Source organism: Anabrus simplex, chromosome 5 (genome assembly GCF_040414725.1).
Source record: "Anabrus simplex isolate iqAnaSimp1 chromosome 5, ASM4041472v1, whole genome shotgun sequence".
Lineage (NCBI taxonomy): Eukaryota > Metazoa > Arthropoda > Insecta > Orthoptera > Tettigoniidae > Anabrus > Anabrus simplex.
This window is the reverse complement of record NC_090269.1, coordinates 330,322,990-330,346,329: the sequence shown is the minus strand read 5'-3', so window position 1 is coordinate 330,346,329 and position 23,340 is coordinate 330,322,990. Positions and strand designations below refer to the sequence as shown.

At 38.9% G+C, this 23,340-nt stretch overlaps 1 protein-coding gene across 4 annotated transcripts in view; it reads left to right on the top strand.

Annotated features, from left to right (window-relative positions):
• The window catches only part of LOC136874066 (steroidogenic acute regulatory protein-like), a 158,812-nt gene that overhangs the window by 7,126 nt on the left and 128,346 nt on the right, over positions 1-23,340 (top strand). For 3 of the 4 annotated variants that reach the window (XM_067147586.2, XM_067147587.2, XM_067147585.2), the window contains exon 2: positions 6,537-6,660. The exons of the other annotated variant lie outside the window; for it this stretch is intronic. In XM_067147586.2, the coding sequence (XP_067003687.2) occupies positions 6,582-6,660 (79 nt within the window). In that variant the 5' untranslated portion in view covers positions 6,537-6,581. The remainder of the gene's footprint in view (positions 1-6,536; positions 6,661-23,340) is intronic. 4 annotated transcript variants of the gene reach the window in all.

The following is a 23,340-nucleotide window of genomic DNA, read 5'->3' as shown; positions in this document are numbered from 1 at the left end:
GAATGGAAAATTCTAAATTCCCATGGAGGGAATTGGATATTTTTCACCAATAGAGCATGTCAAAAATGTCAAAAACATATCAGATGTAAGGCTTTTCAGGCGTTTGCTCTATTAACCAGCGTTTTGTCTTAGGTCTGACACTAGACTCCTCAGAGTGGGATGTGTCAGACCCTACCCACTGACGCTGGGGTGTATGCAGGTGAACTTATCAGAAGCCCTTATAAGAGGCACAGTCTGATAACTGCATACGGGAGATAAATCTCCACATGGAATTATTGCCCGCGTAGCAATTCCGAATGGAAAATTCTAAAAGTCTTACATCTGATATGTTTTTGACATTTTTGACATACTCTATTAGTGAAAAATATCCAATTCCCTCCATGGGAATTTAGAATTTTCCATTCAGTATCCAGTATTCGGGAGATAATGAGTTCAAACCTCGCTGTCAGCAGCCCTGAAGATGGTTTTCTGTGGTTTCCCATTTTCACACCAGGAAAATGCTAGGCTGAACCTTAATTAAGGCCACAGCCGCTTCCTTCCAATTTCTAGCCCTTTCCTGTCCCATCGTCACCATAAGACTTATCTGTGTCAGTGCGACGTAAAGCAAATTGTAAAAGAAAAAAGTTATTGCAGTAAGACAGATATCAGCAGCTGTCTTTGAGGTAGATCTAGGTAGTTTTGGCATTGTTCAGATTATTGTAGTTAATTCATTATGTGAAGGTAGGTTAAAACTTTATATATAAATGATGGTACCACATGGAGAGACTAATGATAGTTGTCGAAAATCAGAGTAGCTGAGGAAAACCTTTGACAGCAATAAGGTTTGTGAAGGTTATTTAATTAACTCATTTTCATCACAATACCGTGTCCAGAGATTACAATAGTAGCTCTTTTGTGTGAGGTAACTGTGATGATTAAACTTCAGACTCTTTGGAAATATAATCAGTAACAAGACTATTAGGCATGATCCTGATCGATTGAAACCACTCAGAGACTATCCTATTCCATGTGGCCACCAATCTCTTAGGAGAGCGCTTGGCATGTTCTCACATTACTTGCCCTTTGTGTCTAACTCCTTGGCAAAAATTCAATCTCTGTGCCAGGGCTTACTGCCATTGCTATTAAAGCTTTTGAAGATATCAAATCTGCTGTAGAAAATGCCACGCTTGGTAGCATAGACAACAATGCCCCTTTACAATCGAGACTGATGCATCCGATTCTACTATTGCTGTTACCCTCTCCAAAAATAAACGCCCTTTTGCATTTTTCTCTCGCACACACTCAGTTTCTGAGTACCACCATTCACCGATCGAAAAGGGAGCCTATGCTATTGCGGAAACCATTTGTAAATGGAGGCACTTCCGCATTGGCCATCATTTCCACCTTATCACAGACCAGCGCTTCGTAACTTTCGTGTTTGATTCAAAACATTCCGGGAAAATAAAGAACAACAAGATAATGCTCTGGCATTTGAAATTATCCCCTTATTGTATTTTGACCAGGCAACCATAACCAAGCTGCTGACGCCCTCTCGAAAGTTGGTTCCATCAATCACAATACAGATTTATGAAACGCTACTGTATCTTCATCAATCTCTTTATCACCTAGGCGTCATAAGAAAGGGTCATTGGATACGGATTAATAATCTTCCCTTTTCAATAGAAGATCTCCAGTGTGTTACATCTGCATGCAGGACATGCGCTGACCTGTAAAGCCTCGGTTTTTAGACATCAAGGCTCTCTTATCAAGGCTACAGTCTCTTTTCAACATTTAAATCTGGACTTTAAGGCACCGTTGCCTACTAAGACTTGAAATCACTACATTCTCACTGTAATTGATGACTTTTCTCATTTCCCCTTTGCCTTCGCCTTCTATGACGTCACATACTCCATCATCTCAAGTGTGGACTAAACTTTGACGTATTTCGAGTATCCAAGGATCATCTTCTGTACCAGTAATTACCATTGCAGGCAGTGTCGTCACTGAACCACTCTCGATTGCTAACCATCTACCTAGTAATTTCATGGTGTATCTGGCTCCGGGAATTACCTCGTGATTTCCTCACTCTGAAGCGGGAGGCAGAACATCATCACCTTAGTTTTGCCACTCAAGCTCCAGAGGACTACAACGTGTCCTTTATGGAGTGGGAACTCCGCAGCGCCTTAGCGCTTTGCAAGGACACGTCTCCTAGACCAGACAGTATCCATAACCAGATGTTGAAACACTTTAGTGAGGAAAGTACTATATCTCCTACGTGTGTTCAGCCAGATTTGGATAGGGGGTGATTTTCCGTCTCAGTGGCGAGAGGGCATAGTCATTCCTGTCCTCAAGCCTGACAAAGATCCTAAGTATATATTTCTGTCGACTGCGCTTTTATCCCTTTGACTCTATTTTAGTTCGTGTTGCGTATTTTAATGTGTTATTTTAACTCATAATTTGAATTCTATGTATGTATATATCTGAATGTTTAGGCAATACCTTATTCCATTATGACCTCTATTTTCTATTTTATTAGAAAATAAGGCATTGCAAATTACATCCACTGATTGTTTTAATCTCATAATCATTTTTCATCACCATTTATTTTCAACTCTAGTCAGTGGATACATTTTAATATTTTACTTACCATCTCATGTTGTCCATCTCGTACCATTAGGGGTCGATGATCTTAGATGTTAGGCCCCTTTAAACAACAAGCATCATCATCATATCATCATCATCATCACAAAGCATTCTTAAATTCAAACCTCATGAGCCATCGAGATTTTCTTCTGAAGACACGGATTAAATTTCTCTGCGAAACATAAAGAATTTCACCTTTTGTTCTTGACATAACAAAAGTGCAAAAGCATTTCTAGAAACCTACTCTCATCCTTGACTGCTGAAGGACATATATCAAGAAAGTTAATGTACCTGTACATATCAAACTTTTTTGTTGTTGTTGATTTTTCTGGGAAGTCTTGAATGATTAAGCATTTATACTGTGTTTAATAAGAGGTGAATATTAAATAATTTTGTTAGAATATTTTTGCTAATATTGGCAAACAAAACTTGAATTTTAATATTGCAGGACATACATAAAGAATGATAGAGATAGTGGAAAACAGCATTGAACAGAGTTGTATAAATAGGAGGCGGTACCATGAACCAAAAATTATAACAAAGTAATGGCAGAAGGCTTAACAACTTCGAGACTTGCTGATGACATTGCATTACTGGCAAACGACAATGATGAACTCCAGACATTAGTTACTGGTCTTGCCATGGAATGTGAGTCAGTTGGCTTGAAGATGAACCTTTCCAAAACAAAAGTCATGTCCAAGAAGTGGGTCACAGCAGGAAATATGAACATCAACAACACGCCGTTAGAGAAGGTCAATGAATATATCTCTCTGGGCCAGTTGATGAATATGAAATTTTTTGACCCATTAAGCTAGGATGGCAGGCGTATGGAAGAAACTCAACTGTCTTCAGATCAAATATGCCAGTAAATCTGAAGAAAATAGTTTATGATCAGTGCATTCTACCTGTGCTGACTTATGGCTGTGAGACCTGGACACTGAACGAATTTATGAAAGGGAAACTTAGGACAGCACAGAGAGGCGCGGAGAGGTCAATGCTGGGTTTTACAAGGAAACATAAGAAGAGACCAGATGACATCAGATCAGTCACTAAATTTAATGACATTATTGAGAGAATAACCACCTTAAATGGCAATGGGCTGGACATATTGCTCGAAGGGAAGATGACAGATCGACGAAGCAAGTGTTAGAATGGAGTCCAAGAGATCATCAGAGGCCTAGAGGAAGAGTGCCAGACAGATGGGACAAAGACATCAAGAGAATAGGTGGTGCTACCTGGCAGAGAACTGCTCAAAGCCATTCCACCTGGAGAGTTCTGCTAAAGACTTAAAGAGGTCACATTCGGTAATGATAGTATTGGCTGATGATGATGATGATGATGATGATGATGAATTGCTGAAGTAAAGTTAGAAATGGTTTACGGTACCCGAGAAAAAAGAGATATTCTTAACAGTAGGAAGAAGCTATTATAGAATTGTAAAAGAATGGAAAAAGTTAGTATCGACATTAGATAGAGTTATATTGACAACCTCAGCAGAATAAAAAGCAGATGGGAGGAATATTTTCAATACTTACAGTAGGAAGAGCATGAAGTAATGACACAAAGGAAATTTAGCCAACAGAAAAAGTTGAAACAAACTTTTCTGTGGCAGAGATAGAATTGGCTGGTAAAAAGATGAAAGTAATAAAAGCTCTGGAAATAGATATGTTCAGTCAAATGTTGTCATTTACCACAGATCTGCATTTAGAGCTGTTGTCCAGATGGCAGATTCCCTGCTGATTGATTACCTAGTCCTCTCTTAAATGATTTAAATGTAAGGAATTAAGAAAACGTGTTTTTAGGGAGGGAGATAATAATAGTAAGTTTATGTGACAATTACTAGCCTTATAAAGCCCTTGTAAGGCTGATCCTCTAAAGACAGACAACATGCTGTGTACAGGGAATTAACCATTCATGATAAAAATCCCATGACCCAGCCAGGAATCAAGTAGTCTTAAATGTATTTTGCTGGACTCCAGGGGCGCAACTTTCATCACAATGCTTGGTTGCTTTTTTTTTGTTTTGCTAGTGGCTTTACATCGCACCAACACAGATAGGTCTTATGGCGACGATGGGATAGGAAAGGCCTAGGAGTTGGAAGGAAGCGGCCGTGGCCTTAATTAAGGTACAGCCCCAGCATTTGCCTGGTGTGAAAATGGGAAACCACGGAAAACCATCTTCAGGGCTGCCGACAGTGGGATTCAAACTCACTGTCTCCCGGATGCAAGCTCACAGCCGCGCGCCTCTAACCGCCAACTCGCCCTATCTTGGTTGCCTTATCCTTGAGACATCCTGATAAGGCTTTCAGTATTTTTTTTTTTTTTTTAATCTTTTGGAGTTCTGAAAAACTGCCCTATCCTCATGAATGCATTTTCAAACATTTTGAAGCCATTTTTTTTTTGTCCATATCTTGCTACATTTTGTGAAAGAAGGAAATTCTTAGCACTTCTTTGCACCACAGTTTTCTCAAACACTCAGTGTTTGATTATTACTTTTTTTTTTTTCACTTTTAATTAATTTTTTTGTGGCACAGGCCTATACTGATAGAACTCACTGTGGCAAATCAAATGACATCTCATGCTACGTGCTACCACACTGGAGTCCAGAGCTATGCTAATTGTTAGTCATACAGCACTGCAGTTCTAGTACAGGGTCATCCAATTAATGCAGAACCACAGCTGAGACAAGGCTGAGATGGGTAAGCTATCGCTTCCTGCCGGCTGGGCAATACGAGAGCTAGTTAGAGTGACGGCCTGATAAATTCTAATGCGCTGTAAAAGTACATTACTCACCTGTCACTAAAGGAGATGCCGGAACTGCCTGCCTTCATTTTAGAAATATTTCTGGTGTCTTCTTATGAAACTCTTCTTAGTTCACTTTGAGGAATCAAATTAATCTCTTATCAAATGGTATCCTTCCCATCCTTGTTGAAGTTATTGATATTGATAGTGGTATTCTCCAGTTCGTCTAAAGTGTGCGATTTGTTTTCATAAACTTGACCTTTTATTGATCCCCAGAGCTAATAATCACAGGCTGTTAAATCAGGAAATCACAGGAGCCATATATTGTTGCTGATACGGTAACTGTATCGTCAAACACTTGTTGAATTCTGTACCGATGTACGAATTGTAAATAAATACTCCCATGTGGTATAGATTATTACTTTCCATTTATCCTCACTTCACTGTGCACACAGGTGTTGCTTTCACTGAAACACAAAATAAACTTCATTGCAAGACAAAGCCAGAATTGATAGTTCTCCCATAGGCTCCTCTTCTTCCCACGCAGCTGTCGATTTAGTCACTCCCAGCTGCCATTCCGGTTCCAAGATAAATGGATGACTCAGTACCTCTCTCAAGATGGTTACACTATGACCCAGTGATATCCTACCAAGGTCAGATTCTGCTTGGTACGTCCTTCCTCTTTCCAGTGAGATGTTGTTAAGTTTTTAACTTCAAAACTTTCATGCTTTTGTTGTGCTCACCAGTCCAAGTACAGTTCCAAAATTATAGATGTATTCTACATTAAAAATTGATTGTTTATTGAGATAATTTAGTCATATTAATTAGATGAATAAACAAGAAATGCAAATCAAGGTATGATGTTACAAATGAAAAGGAAGGTAAGACCCAGGTTTCTCTTGATGGCAGGATTCAGAATAGGGTGAGGCAACAGGACCTGGACTAGAACATGATGATGGAAGAGGAGTGATGTAAATATGTAATACCCTGATGCGACTGCATCTGTATAAGGGAAGATCATAAATGTTCACATTGTTGATGTGTAAATGGATTTTAATATGTTCCTTAGCTACTATGTGCTCTCAAGTGACTAATAAAAAACGCATTGAACTAATATAAACTTTCTCCTAATTAAGTTGAAATTTAAAGTTTCTGTTCACTTCCATTTTGCAGTGTAACAAATGCTGAAAGTAAAAATTCCACTCAAAACAAGTAAAGATGGTGCAACAGGATCGGGATATCCTAGCAGCTGCCGAAGCATTACTTGGAAGTTCATCTAGCTACCAGAACAATGTCAGTAAGTGACTGTCTTAAACATTTTTTTATTTTTTTATGTAGGGCCGCGGTAAGTGATAGCCTTAAACATTTTAAATGTACTTTTCAAGGCATGAGAAGGAATTTATACTGAGGAAAATTTCTATCACAATACAGATCCTGTTATAGTCCTGATGTTCAACGCATACCCATGCAGTATCTTCTGATCTCAAAACTTGGCCCACCCTTGTAATAATGAGGGTTGTCAGTCTGCCCGCCCTGTGATAATGAGGGTTGTCGGTCGGTTCCTTTCCTCTGGACACAAGGGGTGCGTGTTGTTTAAAAGGCAAGTGAGTGTTGTCAAAGGCAAGGTTGTCATATTTTGTGTCGATTATTTAAACATGTTAACATTTAATTTATTCTAAAGTCAAAATATAAATATAAGAACTTGATCATGAACCACAGCACAAACCAATATCGCAGAATAATTTGTTTCGTGTTTAACCCATGCGGTGGTCGCAGATGTTGAAAGAAAGAAAGAAAAAACAGGAAGAAGGAATTGGCAAATAAACTTGACAAAGACTATTAAAATAAACTTAAATTGATATCAAAGTAGGCCTATTAAAATATTAATTTTATGCTGCTAATATCAGTGTCTCGCTTTCAGTAAAGAAAGGAAAAGTACAACAATTTTTTACAATTTGTTTTATGTCGCACCGACACAGATAGGTGTTATGGCGACGATGGGGTAGGAAAGGCCTAGGAGTGGGAAGGAAGTGCCCATGGCCTTAATTAAGGTACTTCCCAAGCATTTGCCTGGTGTGAAAATGGGAAACAACGGAGAACCATCTTCAGAGCTGCTGACAGTGGGGCTTGAACCCATTATCTCCCCGATGCAAGCTCACAGCTGTGCCCCTAACCACACAGCCAACTCGCCTGGCAAAGGAAAAGTAAAATCACGAACTAGGGACTGGGATAATAATAATAATAATAATAATAATAATAATAATAATAATAATTGTCCGCCTCTGTGGTTTAGTGGTTAGTGCGATTAGCTGCCAACCCCGGAGGCCCGGGTTCAATTCCCGGCTCTGCCACGAAATTTGAAAAGTGGTACGAGGGCTGGAACGGGGTCAACTCAGCCTCGGGAGGTCAACTGAGTAGATGTGGGTTCGATTCCCACCTCAGTCATCATGGAAGTGGTTTTCCGTGTTTTCCTTCTTCTTCTCCAGGCAAATGCCGGGATGGTACCTAACTTAAGGTCACGGCCGCTTCCTTCCCTCTTCCTTGCCTATCCTTTCCAATCTTCCCATCCCCCTCCAAGGCCCCTGTTCAGCATAGCAGGTGAGGCCGCCTTGTCATTCTCCCCAGTTGTATCCCCCGACCCAATGTCTCACGCTCCAGGTCACTCCCCTTGAGGCGGTAGAGGTAGGATCCCTTGCTGAGTCAGAGGAAAAAACCAACCCTGGAGGGTAAGCAGATTAAGATGATAATAATAATAATAATAATAATAATAATAATAATAATAATAATAATAATAATAATAGTAATAATAATAATAATAATAATAATAATAATAATAATAGCAAAGCAAATTCACCTCCGTTCAGGCCATGAAGGCCCTTGGAGGAATGGAAGGTAATGGCTTCCACCATTGTTAACCTCGGCACGTGATGGGTTAGAGTGGTGAGCTCAATGCCCGACCGCCTTTGCCCCCAGGAATTAACCTGGTACTCATTTTTGGTGTAGGCTGAGTGAGCCTCAGAGCCATATGCAGCTCCGGAAGAGGAAATCTCGTTTCTTGAATTTTACGACTTCTTGACAAGGATTCAAACCCACGTCCTTCCGTGCGAACCGAGCACGCCTTTACCGCCTCGGCCAGGCAGCCCCTAACAATAATAATAATAATAATAATAATAATAATAATAAATATCGGAGTGTGCAGTTCAGACAAAAAATAGCCAGCAAACTTAGCTACTTTTAAAACAAATGCAGTATTAAACCTTACCTCTATTTGTCGTCCTCGTCATTGTCTGCTAGGTGAATTGCAAATCTATCTTGGTTGCTATACGTGTCGTGTTTCATGTACTTCTCTTCTGCCTAAATGGTGCTTCGAACACAAGCAGACCATCTCTCAGGACCGATCGTTCCAGCTCCTTCACGCAAAAGTTGACACACACTAGCACTCAAAGTTGGCGTAACATTATTTTTCTTAACATACGCCTTCAGCTGAGACCACATCATTTCTGTAGGGTTTAAAATACAGTGATATGGAGGGAGTCGCAAAACTTCCGTGTCCACATGAGGCTGCGATCTCCTCTACGGTGTACCTTTTACTGATATTGGCTAATTTGATTTCCTGCAACATAACTGCCTTGATAGGTACAGGTTTTGGCATGGGAATGTTATTGTACTCCATAAACTTAATATTGTCCTTAATATTAGTGTTCATGGAAGGAAACCTAATCAGCTGCCGCGAATGATAGCTTGCATTGTCCATCACGATTACACATTTTCGGTCACGTAGTAGGTTCTCTAGAAGATGAGACCTAAACCAGTTTTCGAAAACTTGAGCAATTCTCAATCCAGCCCTTACTGCCTCCAGCATGCAATACCATAATACGCTTGCCTCGCGATGTTGGTGCTTTCAGTATGCAATTACAAATTCCATCATCCCACCCTTTCTTCACGATGTCATGAGTATCGTACCAAGTTTCATCTAGATAGACAACTCTGCACCCCTCGGAATGCAACTTTTGGAGACGGTCTATTAATTTATATCGCCAAGCTACTATACTAGCAGATTCCATTACAATCTGTTTTTTCCTCAGAATATGGAAACAAAACCCAAGTTTTATCAACAGCTGTCGTAGAGTAGTGTTTTCATAAGGCAAGCCACACACATTTTTCAAATGTTTTAACAGTTCGTGTACGGTTGGTGACTTACCTTTAGTAAAGAATGTATATACCTTCCGTCTCACCAAGTCACAACAAAAATCATCAATTTTATTAAAGATAACCCTATTATTACCACACCTTTTCGGAGTTGTAGGTTCCCCCTTTACTATTTTACTTATAGTTTTCCTGTTAAGTTTCAACATTTTAGCTGTCTTAGAAATATAACCCTTGCAAACGTTGTTCTTCATTATAAGAAATTAGAATAGTTCTGTATTGACGGTTTTCACTTTACAAAGGTGAAAAATGAGAGTATCCTCCTAATTCAATACAATAAATTTATTGTTCTTCATAACATATTCGTATGCGTTACATACCAGCCGTTGACTTTGCTTACTTAAAGTTTAGTCGCCTTTCTTTTCTCCGCGGAACGACTGTTACCCGGCTGAATATCACTCGCGGGCGCGGAACCACTGCTACCCGGCTGAGTATCACTCGCGGACACGGAACCAGTACTACTCGGTCGAATATCACTGTTACTGGTGCTCAGTTGAAGATCGTTTGCATGCACTGGCAGATTTAATTCAGGATTTTCTGATGCGATAATTTCCAGGCATGATTCCCACGGCCTCCATATTGCTGCATGAAGCGAAGTGAAAAGCAACTCACTTATTAATTAACGAAGCAAAGAAATAATCCAAAACTTTCAAACAGTGAACAAAGCAAGTGTGAATTGTCTTAGCTGAAAAAAGAGACTGACGACTATTTAACAAGAAGTGCATTGGCAACAGAGCTGTGTGGATTTCTGAAGGGGAACGCGAACTTCCGTTTTAAAGCCCACTGCCATCATAAATCACCCCCTGCTAGGCCAGTGAGTGGCCAGGGAGATCAAACGTTTGCTGAACTGTTTGAATGCTGCTGGGTATGCGTTGCCTGTCTCAGCTATAGCTTGCATCTGGGAGATGGTGGGTTTGAATCCAACTGTCAACAGATCTGAAGATGGTTTCCCATGGTTTCCTATTTTCACTCTTGGTAATTAGAGGAGCTGTACCGTAAGGCCATGGTCACTACCTTTCCAGTCCTAGCCCTTTCCCATTCTGAAATCATTGTAAACCTCTACATGTTAATGTGGCATTAAAGCACTAACAAAAAGGAAATCAAGAATGTCTACATTTAACATCTCGTGACTGACTGACTGACTGACTGACTGACTGACTGACTGACTGACTGACTGATTCGTTATCGCCGAGACTAAACAACTGGACATAAAGAAATTAAATTTTGGGGATACATTTATATTAGAGTGTAGGTGCTCACTAATGGAAGATTTAGATGAGTAGATTTATCATCAACAGGTTATTTTCACAATTAAAGGTGATTCAATAAAACATAATATACAACAAATACACCTTAAATAAATAACACTAATTTCCTAAAATAAAAACCCTGTTCAAACTAATTTACAACATCGTAAATAAATCAAACTAATTTACAACACCATAAATAAATAAAACTGAATCTCCTTAAGTAATTGACATTGTTAAACTACATTAGTAATGTTTACATAATTTACCGATATAGCCTTACATTCATGAGGTCATTAGGGCATGTCTGATTTTAGATGGGGGTGAGTGAAAAAGGTCCACAGATTCACCCACCTCATTCAGTGATGTTAGTGCCCTCATGAGCCATGAGTTAGCCCGAGCCACAGTTCTCACTTTAGGCAGATGAAAGATATTGCAATTTCAATATAACTATTAGAAACACAGTAGAACTTATTAAGAGATAAGAATTTCATACTGTTCCATATTGAAGTGAGTTCAGTATTAAGTTAAAAGAAGGTATACAATGGTTCCACCTTTCAATACTGTTAATGTTTACATTCCTATTTAATTAAAATTGGTGCCGGTTTCGACCAGTATTCATGGTCATCATTAGCCAATTATAAGTTTAAAACAATGCATAGAAAAATAAATTTTGAAGTTTAAATAATTCTGTTTGGTTTCTGCTAGTGAAGCACTAAAATCTTTAATAAAACATTTATTGCAGCCAATGATCAATTGTGTAAAGCAATAATACAATGTCACAATAGTATAATAATTAAATTATACAAATTAATGCTTGTCTGAACAAAATTCCTTCCATGATTCTCGCCGAAGCCTACAGTACAAAGCATGATATCGATCACAAGAGTTTCCACAATGATCACACACACAGTTCGGACCAGGCTGATGAAACCGCTTCATTATACACAGTTTATAGTGAAAGCCATGTACAGCGAACCTAGTGTCTAGGAATCCTAGGTCATACTCTTTTCACATCCAGTTTTGATAGACCATTGCATCAGTAGCATGAAAGTCTCTCCATATGCTATTTTTTAAAAATTTTAGTTCATTCAGTAATTGATCATATCCTTGTACGGACAGAAGAGGCATTTGTAGCCAAAGATCCTCTATGTAGACAGTTCCCTTGTTAACTCATAAACCAGACATGAAAGGGTGTATTTAGAGACGCACAGAATCTTCTTCAAGAAAGTCACCTTAACTTTTTCTCTTAACACTAAGTGTTTCTTCTTTAAATAAGGCCATACGATTTCAAGGCCGTAAACTATAACGGGTGTTACCTTCAGATTAAACAATTCCAGGGCTGTCTTTAGTGATAGCCTGTGTGGGAATCGGATGTCATTCATAGCTTTTATTGCCGGGTTTATTTTTTCCCTAATATGCAGCGTAAAATCCTTGCCAGAAAACTGTAATGTGACGCCCAGGTATTTGAAGCTGTTCATACTTCGCAGGGGACCATTCCTGGCGCTTCCACCCTTCCTAAATGTCATAGAAACTGTCTTTTCTTCGTTCAAATGAAGCTTATTCTTTTCCGCCCATGTCATCATTAGGTTAAAAGCTGCTTGTAGCTCTTGTTCTGAACTCGAAGCCAACACTATATCATCTGCATACATATACAGAATTACTCTTTCTGAAAAAATTTCTACATCATTAGCAGTCGCGATAATAAATAACAATGGGCTCAACGGATCACCCTGTAATACGCCATTGGTTTGTTCTATAGGATTAGATGTTGTTATTCCATCATTTATCACTATGCCATTTGAGGCCAATATGTTTATAATGAGTCATGTTATGTAGCTGCTATTCCCTATCAATTGTTCTAATTTCTCCAACAGAATCTTCCTGCTTAACGTGTCAAATGCTTTGGAAAAATCTATGAAAATGCCATGTGATTTTCCTCTTGAGACTGCTAGAGCAGCCGCAATACCATTTAGAAAGCACTTAATTGCCTGTGCTGCTGATCTTCCTCTCCGAAATCCAAACTGTGCCTCTGGAAGTCTGTCATCAACTATCTTAATCAGACGTTTAGCCAGGAGCTTTGGTAAGGTCTTAAACATGGTGCATTCAAGGGCAATACCTCTATAGGCATTTGGGTCATCTGATTTTCCTTTCCCCTTATATATCATTCTGACCGTAGATCTTCTCCAACGATTGAAGGCATACATTAAAAATAGAAGTGATAGCTTGTTTAAGCACTGGAAGAGCACTTTTCAGGTGTTCATTGTGAATGAGATCAGGGCCAGAGGGTTTATTGTCTTTAGAACTATTAATTACTGCCACCACCTCTTCAACTGTAAAAAGTTCAAGGTCCACCGCAAATCCATAATTGCTTACTTTGTCTTCTAGAAGGCAAGTATCTTTCTCTTGTAGGACAGTTCTCCCAAATTTCCATGGGAATGTTACTAGGTATTTGGGTCGCCTAGGATTTAGAGCTCTATACGGATCTCGTTCTCCTTCCTCAATCAGACTTTTTTCTTCTTGTTCCTGGTATAATTCTTTTGTCTCTTTAAGGAGCACTGTGCGTTGATATATAGCTAAAAACACAAATAAGATAAACAGGTAAAAATGAAGTTTAAATGATGCTGTCAGATGCAGTTATGGAACACTATAACACATAAGGGAGCACTGTGCGTTGAGATTTCAAAGTTATGTAGAAGTCTAAAGTCAAATACGTATTTTTAGTTGTAGTTTATGAGGCACTGTATAATTTTGAGTATCGGTAACGCGTGTCTGTAAAGAAGTCGTAGATCAAATACGTTATTAAGACATATGTTAGAGAGCACTGTGTTGAAGAAGAATCAAATATGCACTTAAATGTAGTACGGAGTAAGTACTTGAAGAGTTCAGTTACATTTTATCGGGCACTGTATAATTTGAGAGATTAGCACTGCATATCAATAGATCCAAATATAATGAAGAAGTTGTAAATCGTATTTGACGTATTTGACGATATAGATGCTGATTCCCATACGGAACCTGAAATATTGGTCCCGAATGAGTATATTTGTAATACCAATAATAGTTCATCTATATCATCTGATGGCCAGGCAGGCATCAATTCTTGGTAATGAGACAAAGTCTCTCATAGTGCATTGGCACTGCCGGTGGCTCCAATTAGCTTATGCAGTGGCCTCCACGGTATGCTCTGTTGGTAAAGCAATCAATATCTAGTGTCAAAACTTTCATTTTTAGGTTCCGTATTGAATCGAGATTTACATTCAAAATTGTTAGGTATGGAGATCCACCTATTCAATACAAGAAATAGTGATAATTACAAAGTCATCGCATTTTCAATTTTATTTGGGACCAGTTTTGGCAATAGGGTATGCCATCATCAGCTTAGGAATTAAGACAAAGTCATTGGGCATAGAGTACATTACATTTCTTAAAATTATTAATATATACGTGCTTGAACTGAATTACTTTACATATGTACAAGGGTTTTTATCAATAAAATTGAATATAGAAAGGTGTACCAAAATGCAACACCAGTGTAGAGATGGCGTGACCATGTGCTGTACATTACCTGATTATTAGAACTTGGAGCAACCTAGAAGACACTTCACACTTGTTGATAGGAAATGGACCAGAAAATAGAGATCAAGGAGGAACCAGTTTGGTTTGATGGAACAGTTCCATCTTTGGTTCGAGATTCTTCCAGAGTTTTTACCAGATCCATTCAATACTACTCTCTCGAAACCTTGTCTGCTCTTTTATATTAACTTACAATTTTCAAGCCGCAATTTACGGTCACGGAGAAACCAACCCGTACAATGAACTTACCCATTTTACTTAATAAATTTAGGGATATAATAAGCTGTGATGCTGTGTCATATCATCGGATTTTAGCTATATAAGAGATTTGTATACAAAATCCATACAATGTTAAGTCCAAGTTGAATGCCTCAGTAATTTTAATTAGTACACCTTTATGAGGATCTTCTTTCACTTGAATAACAGACTGTAGCAATTAGCTCATCAGCATATCTAGATTGATTACAAATGTTTAAAAATTGACATCAAGATGTTCAAATAGATTAACCAAATTTTACATATACCACAAGAACTGGAAAGTAGTTAACACCTGCAGACAAGCAGACCAAGCTCAATGGACTTATTCTCTTTTTCTTTTTTTAATGAACCCTTGTGGATATAATAACCTGTGACACAAAAGCCTTACCGTACTATATTTTAGCCGTATAAGACATTTATATATCCAAGTTGAATAATTATTGAACATCTACTAGGAAATTTAAGTAAACAACTGGTTGTTGTAACTAGTCCATCAGACTATCTATAATAGGCTGTTAATGTTATTACTGAAGTGAGAAACTCAATTTCATATATACCATTACGACTACATAGTAGCTACGACCCATATTGTTCTTACAATGTGAAAAAAGCTCATTCCACTTTTGTAATTTTAACTGTACAAACATTTTGTAGTACACCTTTCTATATTCAATTTTAATGATAAAAACCCTTGTACATATGTAAAGTAATTCAGTTCAAGCACGTACATTTAAAAAAAGTATTGTTAATAATTTTAAGAAATTTAATGTACTCTATGTCCAATGTCTTTGTCTTAATTCCTAGGCTGATGATGGCATACCCTATTGCCGAAACCGGTCCCAAATAAAAATGAATAGGTGATGACTTTGTAATTATCACTATTTCTTGTATTGAATAGGTGGATCCCCATACCTAACAATTTTGAATGTAGAGCAACCGACACGAAATCGGGAGGTTGTGGGTTCGGATCCCACTGGTGTCTGGTTGACCATGTTTGTTCTGTATTTAACATCCATTCAACATGTACTAAATGTACATAACACAACCTAATAGGTTAAAAGTCGGTTATGATTACAATGCGGTCGTGAAAATTCAATATTCATTAACCCTGTCGTCTGCCGGACAATATGCGTGGATATTAGTAGCTCCCCTTTCCCCTCCTGCAAAGCTATTTGCTTCACTTTCTCTCTAGCTTCCTTTGAGTCTTGACCATGTAGAGAATAGTTGTGTCACTGTGCGTTGCTTCATTCCGTCTCTACAGGGACCGCGTCGTCTGAGGTACGAATGCTTAGTGACAACGTTACTTTTATATTTGATACATAATTGAGCATGCTTACATTTATTTATTTATTTATTTATTTATTTATTTATTTATTTATTTATTTATTTATTTATTTATTTACTCTGCAGATTCTAAAAATAAACAATAGCTTATTGCACATTGTGTCCATGAGTACTTCCATTATTAACATCGGGATATATAATTTCATCATAACGTTCGCATTAACTGTAATTGTGTGTTGAAATCGGGAATCCACTCCAGAAAATTGAAATATATTTCAGATGGCAGAGAATATCAGAGATGACCCACACACAATACTACAACTTCTGACTGAAGTAGATGACACTGGCGACTACACAGCAGTAACTAGAGAGACATGCAGTGAACTGGAGGACGACATCGAATTAACTGACAGACAATCTGACCCAGAGCATAACTCGCAGTTAGATGATTCCTATGATTCTGACGAGCCGGAAAGAAAGAGAAGACGTGATCCTGAACCAACATACTCTGATGAGGACCCTGATTCAACTAGTAGCAATTCAAACCCGATTGTTTCCAGTGCTAGGCTTCCGAATGTTTTAGTCCCTAATAAGACCAATCTACGAGGGAGAAATAAACACAGATGATCAGCACTTCCATTGAGAAACCGTAATACCAGGACACCCGCCAGAAACATAATTCATATAAACTAAACCCCTTTAGGAGAAGCCAGAAATGTTTCAACATCCACGGAATCGTTTTCTTTATTCTTTAACGATTTCGTTTTAGAAAAACTAGTACAACACACGAATGAGAAAATACCAGTTCAGAGTTGTAACTACGCTACAGCTAGTGCAACAATTTCTCAAACAGGCAGGGAAGAAATCAACGCTCTTTTTGGTATACTTGTGTTATCAGCAGCCATGGAAACCAATAATCTTCCTACAAGAGAGCTGTTTGATTCAACTTTCTGTGGTTACAGAAATAAGGCGACAGTGTCAAGTGAGCGTTTTGATTTTCTGTTGAAGTGTCTTATATTCGATGATAAATCTACTAGGGTAGAGAGACGAGCGAATGACAAGTTTGCAGGCATTCGAGAAGTGTGGGACGAGTTTATCAAGAACTATCGAGACTCGTACAAGCCAGGAAGTTACACAACCATTGATGAGCAACTCGTTGGATTTCGTGAATGATGTCCTTTCAGGATGTACATCCCCAACAAACCTATAAAATATGGAATTAAGATTGTTATGTTGAACAACGTTGGGACCAAATATATGATTGACGCTAAGCCATATTTGGGGGAAAATACGAATATGTCTGGTCAACCTCTCGCTCATTATTTTGTAAAAGAACTGACTGTGACCATCCATGGTTTGAATAGGAATGTAACCATGGATAATTGGTTTACCTCCGTCCCACTGGCTGAAGACCTTTTAAAACCACTTTACTCTCTGACAGTTGTAGGAACAATAAGAAAGAATAAATGCGAAATACCTCGTGAGCTCCTTGAAGTGAAGAAGCGAAAAATTGGCACGTCTATGTTTTGTTTTGACAGACCAAAAACCCTTCTTTCGTACAAACGAAAGCAGGGGAAAATCGTCGTTTTGCTGTCCACTACTCACGATGACATAGAAATAAGGGATAACAGTGGCAAACCTGCAGCAATTGAATTTTATAACGAAATAAAAGGTGCAACAGACTCTTTCGTACAAATGTGTTGCAGCGTGAACTGCAGTAGAAAGACCCAGCACTGGCCTCTGTGTGTATTCTTCACTATGATGAATATGTTCTTAGTGATTGGATATACTTTGTTCTGCCACAACATCCTCTGAAAGGGAGAAAACCTATCTTGAGAAGGGCATTCGCGCAACAGTTAAGCGGTGACCTGATTAGACCTCATTCTAGCTCAGCCTTACGCAACCAACTTTGTAACGGTCATTACGTGATATGATCTGCGAGATTCTCAATGAAAATCTTATAGTACACAGGCCAGACCAAGCACAACTTGGCAAAAAGAAAATATGTGCATTTTGTTCCTCAAAGCTACGAAGAAGAACATGGTTTTATTGTACTGTTTGCAGTCGAGCCATGTGCGGTGATCACCGATCAACAACTTGTGCTGAGTGTTGAAATGACACGAGTTTGTGAAAAATGGAAAAATCTGTCTGTACATAGAATGTATTATGTGCTGGGTTAGTTATTAAGTTTTAAATAAAGTAATTGTAAGAGTTATGGAAGTTTTTTTTCCCCGTAGTCTCGTAGATGAATGCTTAGTGATAACGTACTTCATAGAAAAGCTTAGTAATCTGGGGTTAAATGCTTGAATTTTCAGTTCAAAAATGTGCAAAAGTAAGTGATATACTGCACCCGCCCCCTCCCTAAATGGCACCGGCATGGAATCTACAGGGTCGCACATGGGTCAAGAAGTATGAAATAAATGGGCGCTGAACTAAAGTAAACTTAAAGGCGTACAGGGGAGGAGAAGCGGGGCATACATAACTGAAATGAGAACACATTCGAGGTAAGATATTTAACTCAAACACCAGTTTATTCAACCTTAATGATCATGGGAAATGGCGCACTAAATAACACTAATGAATTACATTAAAATTTATAAATGTTTGTTGTGATTTGTGAGGTGGACATCTGTCCGTTATACTTGATAGAAACGAGTACTTTATCGCGAAGCGATGTATCGTGACATATGGCGAATGGTAATTTTATCATAACACTGAGGCTATATTATCGCTAACACATAAAACTATCATGCATCCGACAACACGTCTGAGCAATCCCTATTCTAATAAAGACCTAGATTTCCCAATGAAATGACGTAAAAACAAAAAATACACACACATGATACAACACCTGGGTTCGAACCGACCCTCGCTATTATAGACATCGCCAAGCTGATGGACAGAACCACCACTGACCTTATGTACAACCACACATGACATAAAGAACACATAAATGATACATGATATGCAACAAAACACGTAAAAGGCACTTTGATCTTTCTTCTGACGCTGTAGGCCTCCTATGCCTACGTTGAGCATCGAACTGACAACCTCTTGCGATGAAGGCAGGGTCCTGTAATCCCTATCTATATTAGACTCGAACAATTAACAATGATTCAATGGCAAACATTATCATTATCGGCCGGGTCGCTTGTTAATTATTACACTGCTCTGCCGTGTTAGGTAAATCACATTATTTTGCCGTTCAAAGAAGCCAACTTCTCTTTAACAGCAATGTCCCTCCTTCCTCAGCTTATGGGACACCCACACAAAAAAAAGAAACACAACTGGGGCAAGGTCAGACGGGACGGGTCCGCCACCCCAAGGGTCAACAGCCCACATAACACGCGTGACGTTCCCTTTTCAAAGGAAACAGTAACACTTCACTCGGAAGTACGTCTACAATAAACTCGCGCAAATCACCTTGAATTCAACACATATTTACCCAACAGTATCACGTCATTTTCACAACGCGACTCCGGTATTACAATGGTAACCTTTGCCCGATCACTATTATTATTATTATTATTATTATTATTATTATTATTATTATTATTATTATTATTATTATTATTATTATTATTATTATTATTCCTGCCGTCCTACATGGCTTACCCGCTACATTACTTATACATGGTCATCGTGCGGAATCTATTCAGCAATTACAACACAATTAAGTGCTCGCTCGGCAATTTACATCCGATTACTGACTGCTAATTAATCGATGGTCAGCCCATGGCTACTTTATTGTCACACGGCAATACATTCATTAATTAATTAATATTCACACGGATTGATATTTGACACACGCATTATGATCACTTCCTGGTAAATTTAATCACATAATCAATTTAATCTTATCACTTCCTATCTAAGTATTTCAAAGGGTGGAGTTCTTGGCTGTCAGTTCGGCCGCTGAGCCTCGTAGTTACGTGCCTTACGCACTGTAGTACTTACCGTTTTACTTGCCATACACTTATCAAATTAATGATTACTCTAATAACTACTCTCACTGCACTCCCCTAAACTAATTACTCCTGGTCTTCTGACGCCAATAAACAAACAGAATCTCCCAAGAAAGAAATAATTGAATAAATCTCTATCCCATGAAAAGCTAGAGTATTATATTCCCTAAATTATTTACAATCAATTACTCAGACCTGTCGCCGGTTTCCTAAACTAAAAATTAACAACTACGCGCCCATTTCGGCGCTCTATTTCAACATGACTACATCTTTAATTTCTTATAGCGTCAGTTTACAATAAATATTCCCATCCCCTCTATGCATGCCAGATATTAGAACTTTGTACTCATCTCTATCACATGATGACACCTTCGTCAGCTCAGGAGGTCCACCCTGAGCTTACTCCTCCTCCATGGGCACCGCGGTGATTACTTCCATTTCCATTCCATCTTGAAATTGAAGATCCATTGTTCGATGCTGGTGGAGCCGCTGGCAATTAATCATGTACACACACGTCACTGTTTAATTCACACTCCGGTTAACAGCGTTCAATGTGAACGTCCGGTCACGATCTCGTAAGCGACTACGTAAGATTATTATACTATAGTAATGATAATAATATTACTTTACACATCACGGTTTTCTAAAAAGTTAACACTGGCGTCACAGAGATCAAAACTATACACTGTTTATGCGAGTTGTATTATTTCACTTAAATAGGAGTTAACTTCACTTGAACAAAGAACTAACGAGGGCTTAACCGAGCGTAGCTTCGCCGTCGATGAGCCGCTAACCCCGAATGACACTCGTCCCTTACTGCAGTAGTTTTTACAAGGGAGCGATACCCCTTCCACTAATTTGCGTAGCGCCTATTCCCGGCATACTCGAGGTATAATAGTACGGTTAATCGGTGACCAGTATTTAGTTGATGCGATTGAGACATAACCACTCAATTATCCTTCGGTGAATCTCCTTAAATTAATTAAAATCTGTCCTACTTCCCCCACCCTGCATGGTGAACTCCCTTTCTCGAGGAGGTGTCGTGAGAATAAACAGATGGCCCAGTACTTTTCCACGCAGAAACCACACAGTATTCTTTCTTCTTCTGAAAGTTATCAAGGAAGAGGACATTAAACACTAAATAAATGTCCCAGTGACATTTATCCCTTTTAAATCGGGAGATGACCCATAATTCGAGTTTCCTTAATTTTCTAGATCGTAGGTAATTAAGTTGGCTAGTCCGAGTCCAAGATGGCTCCTATATTTCGTTTCGAAAAAGTTGGTTTCCCCTCATTCTGTGAGTCTTGAGGAGGGATGTCTTCTCTCAAGTGATGTCACGGGGAATCCCCATTCATAACCCCTCCCGGGTCTAAGTTGGCTTGGCTTCATCTGCGGGCCCCCGCCACACAAAGGACAATACTGCACAATAAGTTGCAGACAAAGAAATCTCATAGAATAATTTTTAAAATACACAATTTATCCATCTCAATAGTATGAATATTAATTAGTTTCGGTATGACCTCTATTAATGATATGAATATTAATCAGTTTCAACATTCTTTCCCTTAAATAGCATTGCGTGCGTAATTACGAAGATCAATATCAACCAAAGGTCCTTGGATCATGCCCCTGTCGGGTTCAATACGGTCAGCATTTCCAATGGTTGTGCCCCTCAGCATGTACCTAAAACTGGCATAGGTCAATAGTTATTGTTTCTCAACTATCTGTTAATAAATGTGTTATTTTCTGCTAAAATTATAGTCTTTAGTCTATGTGAAACTTAAATCGCTTACATTTGTACCTAAAATGTACATGGCATCTAGCAGAACTACAGGGTGGATGTATAGTGAAACATTGTACTGGTATAATATCCTAAACATCATCAGAATATATACCAGCAATCAAAGTTCTAAAAATAATAAAATGTGGCTTTAATTGGTTAATATCTCTTTCCTGAAGAAAGCAGTTTGGTTGGTCAAGCTTGCTCCTTCTCTGTAGATTTCATGTGCATTCATACCTTTCAGTTTCCTTCATGTAAGCAACATGCTTCATAACTGTATTGCAGCTGCCAGTTCCATGGCTACAGACTGAGATTGTTGCTGCCTAAACTGGCAAAGACAACTCTTTTTTAGCAATGAAAATTATTCAAATTCAAAGTGTAAGAAAGACGTTAAATGTAACTGGAGTTCAAAGGTGAGTGTATGTTCCACATGGACTGTGGTATTAGGTTACAGTAATGGACTGCCAGATATTTGAGATGTGAGCTGTATTATGTCATTGGTTCATATAAACACACAAACATAAGTGGTATTCAAAATATATCATCTCCATGGCAATATTGTGATGGCATTGTTACATTCAATAACAATAATCTACTTATTCATCCAGAAGTTAGAAATAGAGTTGAGATTGATAACATATATTCCGGCCAGGGTTACCAGCTACAGGATAGAGTAGATCGTGCATCAACCGACTCAACGCCAAGTGTTGAGCGGCAGTAAATAACCCGGCTCTCTAAAGAGGTGACCCCTGCCAGTTAAGGCAATACCACTGAAACCCAGCAGGCAGTGTCTGTTCTCCAGCTTAGGGGCAGCCTCATTGAAAAATGGCAGTTAGGTGTAAAATGACTTTGGGTGTAGCAAGCCCATAGTAATAATAGCTTATATGATGTGTTAAAGTGAATCAGAACAAAGACATACAGAGTATCCCAGAAGTGATGTGCATCTTCTGTGTCTCCAGGGAGGTGCGAGAAGTGGATGGTGATCCTGGATCTATAGCCAGACCCAGGAGCTCCCTGGATAAGGATACTGAGGAAGATGATGAACAATAATTGTTTAGAAAATATTAAGTCATATATATAGAGGGATAGGAACATTAAAGAGAACACACACTAACATAAACGCAGCCTGCCTGGTGGTGATGATTGTTAAGGCATTGAAGTCTAAACGGTCTGACACTGTGGTTAGCCGGTTTGAGTCCCGTTGGTCGAGAAACTGTTCACCATCAGAATGTTGGCCGGCAGGCTAGGGTAGGTGGGGGTATACAATTTCTAATCACTAGATTGCGTGTCAAATGCCTGGATTAAATTCCTTCTTCTTGCTAGTTGCTTTACGTCGCACCGACGCAGATAGGTCTTATGGCTACTATGGTATAGGAAAGGCCTAGGAGTTGGAAGGAAGCTGCCATGGCCTGAATTGAGGTACAACCCCAGCATTTGCCTGGTGTGAAAATGGGAAACTACCTGTGAACATTATCAGCTTGTAAAAATGCTCAGATAATTGTTATCAGTTAGAGAATGAATGAGAATTATAGTCTACAAAATACAGTATTTAGCTTTTGGCTGACCGGGCGAGTTGGCCGTGCACGTAGAGGCGCGCGGCTGTGAGCTTGCATCCGGGAGATAGTAGATTCGAATCCCACTATCGGCAGCCCTGAAGATGG